Here is an 11627-nt window from a genome sequence, read left to right on the forward strand (position 1 = left end):
GTAAATGGTAGGGCATTGAAGAGTGCGGTAGAACAGAGGGATCTAGGAATAATGGTGCATAGTTCTCTGAAGATGGAATCTCATGTGGATAGGGGGTGAAGAAAGCTTTTGGTTTGCTGGCCTTTATTAATCAGAGCATTGAGTATAGGAGTTGGGATGTAATGTTGAATTTGTATAAGGTATTAGTAAGGCCAAATCTGGAGTATTGTGTACAGTTCTAGTCACTGAATTACAGGAAAGATGTCAATAAAATTGAGAGAGTACAGAGGAGGTTTACTAAAATGTTGCCTGGGATTCATCTCCTAAGTTACAGAGAAAGGTTGAACGAGTTAGGTCTTTATTCTTTGGAGCGCTGAAGATTGCGGGGGGGGGGGTGGAACTTGATAGAGGTGTTTAAAATTATGAGGGGGATTGATAGAGTTGACGTGGTTAGACTTTTTCCATTGAGAGTGGGGAAGATTCAAACAAGAGGACATGGGTTGAGAGAGGACAAAAGTTTTGGGGTAACATGGGGGGGAACTTCTTTACTCAGAGAGTCGTAGCTGTGTGGAACAAGCTTTCAGCAGAAGTGGTTGAGGCAGGTTCTATGTTGTCATTTAAAGTTAAATTGGATAGATATATGGACAGAAAAGGAACAGAAGCTTATGGGCTGAGTGCAGGTCGGTGGGACTAGGATAGGATAAGAGTTCGGCACGGACTAGAAGGGCCAAGATGGCCTGTATCCGTGCTGTAATTGGTATATGGTTATATACTATCCACTGACTCTGCCTCCTCCCCACCCCCACCGTTCTCCCCATCCATCCCTCTTGCCCTTGACTATAGTCTCCTGCCCACAAACTGTCCATTCCCACTATCTGCTGCCCTGAACCACTTACACTGGCCTTGTCCTCATCACTTCCCTGTTTTTCATTATGCAAAATTACTCAGTTTATATGATAAGAGAATAGGGTAGAAAATCACCCACTCTTTCAAACATTATTTAGTGGGCATGGTGAGTGTAAACAGGTATTTTAAACCAACTGCACATTCCAGACATTAAGAATATTTATTCGGCAGTGGAAAGAAGTTTTACTAATGGTACTATGTAAAGACATTTTTATAACAAATTATAGATATTTGAAATAATTAAAATGTAAAAAAATGTGGAGCATTTTGTATTTTTAAAAGGGTAGTTCCTTGGCAATTTTAGAACTGTAGGGTCATGTGTTACATTTGCTTTTGACATTGGACATTAATATTATCACCCATTTAACGCCAAAAATCACAAGAGAATTTTATTACTTTGTGAATGCTCTTTTGTTCTTACTCAGTTTGATCATTGCTTTTGCTGTGTCCTTGTGTCCTGGCTTAGGGTGTTGTTTTTCCTGTTTTCACAGTTACTGCGCCCAGCTCTCCATTGAGCCCTCAGCTGTCACCGTCTTTCTCCCCGCCTGATCCACCTGACAGCAAAAATGGCGAGTGTGCTGTTTGCTTTGACAGCGAAGTTGATACAGTGATTTACACCTGTGGACATATGTGTCTCTGCTACGACTGTGGTCTTAAACTGAAGAAGCAGATCAATGCCTGCTGCCCCATCTGCAGGAGAGTAATTAAGGATGTCATTAAGATATACCGTCCATGAGAAATCTGGCTCCTATAAGGACCGTTTCATATTCCGCACTATAATTTTTTTTTAACATAAAATTTTTATAGATATGGAAAGCTTCTAATGTTCACTCTTAATTCATCTATATGCATTCAAAAAGTGTGGCTGAGTTGATTTGACTAATTTTCTCACACTTTCTCATACTCTTCTTCCTCTATACTTTCTATTCCTGTTTCCAGTCACCTGCATATAGAAAGCCAAGCTGGCTGCACACATCCCCAGCAGTGGCAACAACACCATGTCATACTTAACCAACATGTTCTGCAATCTAAATGGAGAAATTTGAACATTATCGAGCAGTTCATCTGAGCACAGCTTAAAATGACTTAACTAAAATGCAGTAAATCAATTTAAGAGCAACTTGCTTTTAATTCGCTTTCTTGTCTGTGATTACAAGAAAAAATATCAATCATCAACAGAAACCAATAAATTTGAGAAAGAAATCTATTTTGTCATATTTATCACCCTCTGTTTTGATCATACCAAACGCAATATCCTCAATGACAAATCATAAGCAGAATATTCGCCACAAGCATTTACCTGTTGGTTTAAAGGTTAGAGGTGGGACTTCCCCTGCAAACAATAATATTTGTCATGTTTGATTCATATACAACAACCTGCAATTAATTTTTAAAGAGAATTCAATTGTTGCACTCAGTTGAAACATCTCTTCAATGTATGTTTTGAAATTAATTTGAAGAGACACAGTTCTAACAGATCAATTAATACAAAATTGCAGTTCTGTTGTTTATGTTACAGGCGTGCCAAAATTTATAGCTTGCCAGTGATGATAGGTCTCAAATTTATTTTGTTTAAGTGTTTTAAACAGGCAGTGACTAATTAAGGGTTGGAGTTCCGTTGCATATTAATGACTAAAACTGCAATACCTCTTTTTGGCATAAATAGGATTCAATTATATTATCTAAACCAATGACAATGACCATAACTTGCCCCTTGATTTATATAATAAAATCATTTAATTTTTGTTTTAGAAATGGGCCTTTTTCTTAGAGAAGTTGAGAGTGACAGTTCACATGTTTCTGTAACAAGGAGTTGAGGCTTGCAATTTGTTACTTCCTGCCTCTCAGTGATCCATGGGTCAGTGCAAAAAGGAATACAGAATAAAATTTAAAGGGGAACCATTCTAGAAGAGCTTGGTTCCAATATGTGAAGCTTAAATTGATTTGTACATTAGAGTTCAAGCTAACAGGCCTCCAAAGGGATATTGCAACTTTAGCATGACTTTTAACAGGTATGAAGTTTAATGCTGGATTTTTTTCTGTGATGATTCAAAGCTACAGGTGCCTTACATTGGAAGGTGATGCACTTTTTTCCGATTTCCCCATGAACTCTGACTGCCACTATTATAGATTCACTGATTAAAGGCAAAGTAGTTTTATAGAACACACGTGACAGCCACAAAAATATTTTCCTTTTGATAATGGAATGAAAATGGTATGTTACACAAATATATTTAATATCTTGCCTAATTTACTGACTTTGTACAAAAAAGTATCTAGTTTCATTAGCTTATTGTTTCAGTGTTGAAGATGATGGCATATCCTAAACTTCAACAAAAACTTTGTACAAATTTTGCCTGCAATATATAGCATAAAGCATTATAATTTGGGGTTTTTTGCACTTAATTTAAATGTTTTTTGTTGTCCAAGATTGTTTTTCTGTGTGTGACACTGATAGAAAGTGGAGAAACATAGAATACTTGTTGTGTTTGTGTGTGCTAGCACCTTGAATGGTAAGATTAATAGATCAGTTGTAAAGGACAGAATGAAAAATGTAAGAATCTTGTTTACCTAGGCCTGACCAGATTGCTATTGAGAACTGAATAGTGGTTACAACATATGGTAACACATTGTTTTTGGAAAATATGAACAGGTATACAATAAATCTTTGAATAACTTTTTCAAATTAGAATCAGAATTTAAATCTGTAAATAAGATCACTTGAAATTCACAGCTAACTTCATGTGGTTTCCCTTTCTCCTACCTTTATATTCCTCAGTTCCTTCCCAACATGTAAGTGCCATTGTTGCTCCACTCTTGTGCATAACTACCTTACATAGCTGATCAATTCAGTTCAATATTTACTTCCACTATAGCGCTTGCTTATTTCTTTGCATGTGTTATTCAGTTGTAAAGCTATAATTCTCCGTATTCATGGTTTTAGTGTGTCACTGTTATCAATAAACAATGGAGTCGTGAGCCATTTGTGTTCTTTGCATCTGTCTGAAAGTATGCGTCAGAGAGTTAGAGGTAGAGATCTTTCTGATTGAAAGGTTGGAAATCTTTGGTAAATGCAGTAATATTCTGCCCTAGAAATGTAGACTTAGTGGAAATAATGAATATTGACAGAAAACCAAGAGATGAAGAGGGTGTCAGTGCTGTCAGCACCAGAAAGAGCATGCAGGTATTATTTTGATTTGCTTGATTTAAAGAAGTAAAGGTAGAAAGTGAATTTAAACAATAGTTCATTATCTCAAGCTATACTGCTTCACTATGTGCAATAGTTTGAAATAAAGAATGTATAATAGGAGAAATCTATTAAATTACAAAGAGGAAGCTTCAACAAATGAAGGTGCCACAGTAGCAGAGCAGTTAGTATGATGCTATTACAGATCAGGGCGTCAGAGTTCAATTCCAGCACCATCTGTAAGGAGTTTTATGGTCTCATGTTTGTGTGGATTTCATCCAGGTGCTCCAGTTTCCTCCCATAGTCCAAAGAAGTACCGGTTAGTAGTTACTGTAAACTGCCCTGTAATTAGACTAGGGTTAAGTAGGTGGTGCGGCTTGCTGCGGTGGAAGATCTGTTCCACACTGTATCTATAGATTCATTGTGATAAATATGTGGACAGACTGCTTCTGTTGCTGTTTGTTGAAGGATAAATATTTATGAACAAACAACACAGAAGAAATCAGCTACTCGCCTTCATATAACGCCATGGGATATTTTATCTGAGGGGGAAGGTTGGGCCTTGATTTAACACGTCAAGTAGTGTTCTGGATTATGTTCTCAAATCTGTTGTTGATCATCAGATTTTCAGTAGATTTTGCCTGCATCTAACTTTTTCTTCCTTCCTCTCACTTCTCCTGAAGACAGTGGCCCCTCTCGGTTTAGTTCAGTTACAGATGCTATCTGTCGTTCATCTTTCACATGTAAGAGCTGAAAAAGCAAGTTATATTACAATAAAAGTATTAGAACTGAGCAAAGAGTAAAACACAACCAAATGGAAAGCTGAAGTGGAGCAGACAGCCTCTGTGAACAGAGGGACAGTTGATGTGATTGACCAATGATATTTTCTATTTCCATGTTGGCGCATGGCCAGGTGGTTAAGGCATTCATCTAGTGATTTGAAGGTTGCTAATTCGAGCCCTGGCTGAGGCAGTGTGTGTGTCCTTGAGCAAGGCATTTAACCACGCATGGCTCTGCGACGACACCAGTGCCAAGCTGTATGGGTCCTAATGCCCTTCCCTTGGACAGCATTGGTTGCGTGGAGGGGAGAGACTTACAGTATGGGCAACTGCTGGTCTTCCTTGCCCAGGCCTGCGCCCTGGAAACCTTCCAAGGCGCAAGTCCATGGTCTCATGAGACTAACAGATGCCTATAAATTTTCTATTCCCAGCATTTTCTGCATTAATGTTCTGCTTCCAGTATAAATCTATTCTAATTTTGTGTTCAGTTCCCCATTTGGCATACACAGATTAGAATCAGAATCAGGTTTAATGTGACTACCATCAGCAGTGGAAAGGGTGAGCAGTTTCAAGTTCCTGAAATTAATTCTAACACCTCCATTGCTCCCACTTCCATTCACCAGTGTAAAGTCAATACAATCCAAGCCTTTTGACCAAAAATTTAACCTAGTCAGTTCAGAACCTATTAACACAGCTGCAGAACTGTAACATTTTACAAATTATTGATTGTTTTCACATCAAGGCTTACATCTCTGGTGTACCACATGTGGGCTATGGGACACATCCAGCTCATAGGATATATCCATCTGGCCTTTCTGCACTCTAGCTGCCTCACAATCCCATGAGGTCAGCTTTAGTCTCATAACACAACTTGTGCTCAATGTGCCAGCTGCCCCACCACATTACATGACCTAAGCCATGAGATTTTCTCCCCTGTGCAACTTGCTGCTGTCTATTAGGTCCTAATGCTCATGGAGTTAACTTCCTAATCTCAATTGGTTGAAGAATGGGTTTTGTATAAGATGCTATCAGAAGTAGACTGCACTACTGTGAAACAATGATGCACAACATAACACCTGTCTCAGGATCTCCCAGGGTCTGATTTTTGATTGGACCATTCAAATAATCTTTACACTTCACCTATGCATAATAGATTTCAAGTCCTTCTAAAGTGATTTTTAGTAATGTTGATGTCATTTGTAAGATGGAAAGGAACTTTGGAATGTGACAGGTGGAACAGCAATGCATTAGTGAGGGAAACAGTGCATTTGTGTCTTTAAGCGTGACTCAAGGTATCAGAATTTAGTTGTGTCTGATTAAATTAAACAGTTTTTTTTTGTGAGGATCTTTGGAAGAGGCTTAGAATGCAAATCAGGCTCCCTCCTATAAAAAGGCTGTGCACTACTGATGTACGTGGTTAATTTTTCTTTAACATAACTGCACTCTTCATACGTGTTCATTTTTTCTGATTAATGTGTTACCACATGAATAGGGCAAGTATCCCATGTAATAAAGATGACAGCGTTTAACTCTGTACTGCTGCTGTCATCTTTTGACAGGATGTGCTTCACAGTTTGGTATTGTTGCAAACTTTAATAAGGTATAAGGAACTGAGTGTCAATTCTTAGAGTTTTTTAAACTACGTTTCTGTTCTTAATCTTCAAGGTATCAAATTGTTTTCTATCTGGATTTCCATTACAGTATTTGCATCGCCTTCTTGGTTTCTATCTGTTTTCAGAAATATTTTAACTTAGTTACAAAGAAAAATCAAGGCACCAGCATTTGTTGATTTGTAAGCAGTTTCGGCATCTTTCTTACTTAGGCTCAGTAGATAATGGTCCCAGTTTTAACCTCATGATGACATAATGATTGAATATCAACATATGACACTGTTATCTGTGGAAACATTTGATTTCATTTCCAACATGAGTTCACAACTTTTTTGCATTTACAGAGAAAATGGTTCAAAAAATCATATGGCTTTGGGAAAAATACTTTGATACAAATTTGTATGGTCATGGGTGTTTACCATCCTTCATTTGTTCATGCAGAACAATAATTTACATGCAGCTTTTTAGCAGCTTAACATCTCAGTTGACATACATATACCCACAACTTTGCTTGTCGTTGCCAAAAATCAAGGTTAAAATGCTGTCCATTATCTGAATGTATTGCTTTTTATAGGAGCTAAGAAAGATGCTTTGTTTCAATTAACTTGTTTGTATTTGTTAATTAGGAAAGAACAAAATATATGGATATTCCCTTTACCAAGAGCATAATGTACCAATATTTCAGATTTTTATTGCCTAGCTAAACCTGACATTTTATAATTAATATCATTTTTATACAGAGCGGTAATTAAAAGTAACCAAGCTAATGTCAGGATGAAAATTGCTCAAAGTATTTTGATAAATTAAAAATTGACTCTCATCTAGAATGAAAACAAGTAACTGATAATGAAATGGAAATGGCTCTCAAGGGAATATTAGATAAAAGTTCTTTCTCTCATCGCTTTTTGTTGTTTTGGGTTAATTTTTAAAACAATCAGAAATTATGTTCCCTATACTTTTTGTAAAGAAATTAACTTTGTTGATTCTGGTTCTTAATAAATACATATTGTACAGTTTCAAGGTAGACTGCTTCACTATGTATACTGGGTTCTTAAGAAAAATAATGCAGTTTTGTTCCTGTTGTAAACAGTTGCATAATTGTAACATTCCTTTGTTCTGTGACCAAATGCTTCCCATGTTGCTCACATGATCAGGCATATAAAGTCTTTTTTAAGACCTATTCTGTGGCATTTAGTTTGTTTGTTACATCTTAACCAACTCATAACAAATTATTGTTCTTTCACCTACTTTAGATTCTCTAAATTTCACAGTCCCTCAGGCAGGGACTAAGCCTGAAATTAGAAAATGTAAACTGTCGTTGCTCGACATGAAATATTGCTTTCTGTATGAGTTCACTTTTCACTCAATTTTGGCTCCCCTATTGTCAGGTGTATAAAATAATGCCTCTTAATTGAGCATTATCTGCATCCAAACCCCAACCTTTATTAACTAAGTTTTTAAATATTAACAATTGCTGACAGTAAAATTAAATTAAGACCATGAGATATAGATAGGAGCAGAAGTAGGCCATTCAGCCCATCTAGTATGCTTCACCATTCAATCATGAGCTTATCCAATTCTTCCAATCATCCTGACTCCCCTGCTTTCACCCCATACCCTTTGATGCCCTGGCTAATCAAGAACCTATCTATCTCAGCCTTAAATACACCCAATGACTTGGCCTCCACAGCTGCTCATGGCAACAAATTCCACAGATTTACCACCTTTTGACTCATGTAATTTCTCTGCATCTCAGTTCTAAAAGGATGACCTTCGATCCTGAAGTCGTGCCCTCTTGTCCAAGAATCCCCTACCGTGGGAAATAACTTTGTCATATCTAATCTGTTCAGACCTTTAACATTCTGAATATTTCTATGAGATCCCCCCTCATTCTCCTGAACTCCAGAGAATACAGCCCAAGAGCTACCAGACGTTCTTCATACAGTAACCCTTTCAGTCCTGGAATCGTTCTCATGAATCTTCTCTGAACCCTCTCCAATGTCAGTACATCCTTTCTAAAATAAAGAGCCCAAAACTGCACACAATACTCCAAGTGTGGTCTCAAGGGTGCCTTATAGACCCTCAACATCACATCCCTGCTTTTATATTCTATACTTCTAGAAATGAATGCCAACATTGCAATCGCCTTCTTCACAACCGACTCAACCTGCAGGTTAACCTTTAGGGTATCTTGCACAAGGACTCACAAGTCTCTTTGCATCTCTGTATTTTGAATTCTCCCCCAATCTAAATAATAGTCTGCTTGTTTATTTCTTCCACTAAAGTGCATGACCATACACTTTCCAACATTGTCTTTCATTTGCCACTTCTTTGCCCATTCCCCTAAACTATCTAAGTCTCTCTGCAGGCTCTCTGTTTCCTCAACACTACCTGCTCCTCCACCTATCTTTGTACAATCTGCAAATTTAGCCACAAATCCATTAATACCATAGTCCAAACCATTGACATACATCGTAAAAAGCAGTGGTCCCAACACTGACCCCTGTGGAACTCCACTGGTAACCAGCAGCCAGCCAGAATAGGATCCCTTTATTCCCACTTCTGTTTTCTGCCGACCAGCCAATGCTCCACCCACACTAGTAACTTACCTGTAATTCCATGAGCTCTTATCTTGCTAAGCTGTCTCATGTTTCAGCACCTTCTCAAAGGTCTTCTTGAAATCTAAGTACACTACGTCTACTGCATCTCCTTTGTCTACCCTGCTTGTAATTTACTCAAGGAATTGCAGTAGGTTTTTCAGGCAGGATTTTCCTTTCAGGAAACCATGCTGACTTTGGCCTATCTTGTCATGTGCCTCCAGGTATTCTGTAATCTCTTCCCTAACAATCGATTCCAACAACTTCCCAACCACTGGTGTCAGGCTAACAGGTCTATAGTTTCCTTTCTGCTGCCTCCCACCCTTTTTAAATAGTGGAGTAACATTCGCAATTTTCCAGTCATCCGGTACAATGCCAGAATCTATCGATTCTTGAAAGATCATCGTTAATGCCTCCGCAATCTCTCCAACTACTTCCTTCAGAACCCACGGGTGCATTCCATTAGATCCAGGAGATTTATCCACCCTCAGACCATTAAGCTTCCTGAGCACCTCTCAGTCGTAATTTTCACTGCACAAACTTTACTTCACCGATACTCTTGAGTATCCAGTATACTACAGCTGTCTTCCACTGTGAAGACTGATGCAAAATATGCATTCAGTTCCTCTGCCATCTCTGCACCTTTCATTACAATATCTGCAGCATCACTTTGTATTGGTCCTGTATCTACCCTCGACTCTCTTTTACCCTTTATATACTTAAAAAAGCTTTAAGTATCTTCTTTTATATTAGTCGCCAGCTTCCTCTCATAATTCATCTTTTCCTTCTGAGTTTCCTTCTGCAAGTTTTTAAAAGCTCCCCAATCCTCTATCTTCCCACTAGCTCTGGCTTCCTTGCATGCCCTCTCTTTTACTTTTACTTTGGCTCTGACTTCACTGGTCAGCCACAGTAGCCTCTTTCCTCCCTTTGAAAATGTCTTCTTGTTTGGAATATATCTGTCTTACACTTCCCTTATTTTTCTCAGAAACTCTAGCCATTGCTCCTCTGCTGTCTTTCCTACAAATGTCCCTTTCCAGTCAACTTCAGCCAGTTCCCCTCTCATGCCATTGTAATTTCTTTTATTCCACTGAAATACTGACACATTGGATTTTATTTTTTTCCTCTCAAATTTCAAAGTGAACTCGATCATATTGTGATCACTGTTCCCTCAGGGTTCCTTAACCTTAAGCTTTCTTATTACCTCCAGATCATTTCACAACACCCAATCGAGCACAGCTGATCCCCTAGTGGGTTGTTCTAATAAGCCATCCCTTCGACATTCTACAAATTCTCTCTCTTGAGGTCCAGTACTGACCTGGTTTTCCCAATCCACTTTCATGTTAAAATCCCCAACGATCATCATGACATTGCCTTTCTGACATACCTTTTCTATCTCCTGCTGTAATTTGTAATTCACATCCCGGCTGCTGTTTGGAGGCCTGTATACAACTGCCATTAGGGTCCTTTTACCCTTGCCATTTCTTAACTCAACCCATAGAGACTCTACACCTTCTGATTCAATGTCATCCCTTACTAATGATTTAATATTATTTCTTATATACAGAGCCACACCAACCCCTCTGCCTACTAACTTATCTTTCTGATATACTGCATATCCTTGGACGTTCCGTTCCCAATGGCAGCCATCCTTTAGCCAAGTTTCAGAGATGGCTACAACGTCATATTTGCCAATGTGTGGCTGAATTTCAAGATCGTCAATTTTATTCCTTATGCTGTGTGCATTCAAATACAACACTTTCAGTCCAGTATTTGTTGCTTTCTGTTTTAACTGCATCACGCCTTTATTGCCCTGTAACTCATGCTACTGGCTTTGACTAAGCCTCATCTCCTGCCTGTTGGTACAATTTGTTTCAACTAAAGTGTCCAAAGAGTGTGCAGCTTAAAATAAAATTTCAATAGTCCAGCATGCTTGACATTCTAATGGTACCAAACTTACAAATTTCTGGACAATTGAATGTTACTCCTATTAATTCCCAAACACAATCATATTTCATTTTTTAACATATCACTCAGTAGCATAACACATTTTCAATGATCTCAGTAAGTTTAAAAAGAGCAGGGAGTTTGCAAGCACTCTGGACTCCAGCTCCAGCCTCAAACCTACCCATGTTCCAGACACTAACGCCGGCTCCGACTGCACTGCCTGTACTATAGACCCTTTGGCTCACATTCCAGACTAACAACTGAACCAGAATCAGAATTAATATTGGTAGCACACATCGTGAACTTTGTTAACTTTATGGCAGCAGTAAAATGAAGTGCATGAGTTACGTTAAATATATATATATTATATGTCTATTAAATAGTTAAGTTAAAATTATTAGTGGAAAATAACAGAAATAAAAAGTAGTGAGGTGATGTTCATGGGTTTAGAAATCAGATGGTAGAGGGGAAGAAACAGTTTCTGAATCGCTGAGTGTGTACCTTCAGGCCTCTGTACCTCCTTCCTGATGGTAACAATGAGAGGAGGGCATGTTCTGGGTGGTGGGGATACTTAATGATATATGCTGTCTTCTCAAGGCACTGCTCCTTGAAGATGACTTGGATT

General features: G+C 38.3%; 1 protein-coding gene across 2 annotated transcripts in view; it reads left to right on the forward strand.

Moving 5' to 3' along the window:
- Positions 1–7625, forward strand: part of neurl1b (neuralized E3 ubiquitin protein ligase 1B) — a 437909-nt gene extending 430284 nt beyond the window's left edge. For both annotated transcript variants that reach the window (XM_063053508.1, XM_063053509.1), the window contains exon 5: positions 1377–7625. In XM_063053508.1, coding sequence (XP_062909578.1) covers positions 1377–1621 — 245 coding nt within the window. In that variant the 3' untranslated portion in view covers positions 1622–7625. The remainder of the gene's footprint in view (positions 1–1376) is intronic.
- Positions 7626–11627: the final 4002 nt, after the last annotated feature.

This window comes from Mobula hypostoma, chromosome 7 (assembly GCF_963921235.1).
Source record: "Mobula hypostoma chromosome 7, sMobHyp1.1, whole genome shotgun sequence".
Classification (NCBI taxonomy): domain Eukaryota; kingdom Metazoa; phylum Chordata; class Chondrichthyes; order Myliobatiformes; family Myliobatidae; genus Mobula; species Mobula hypostoma.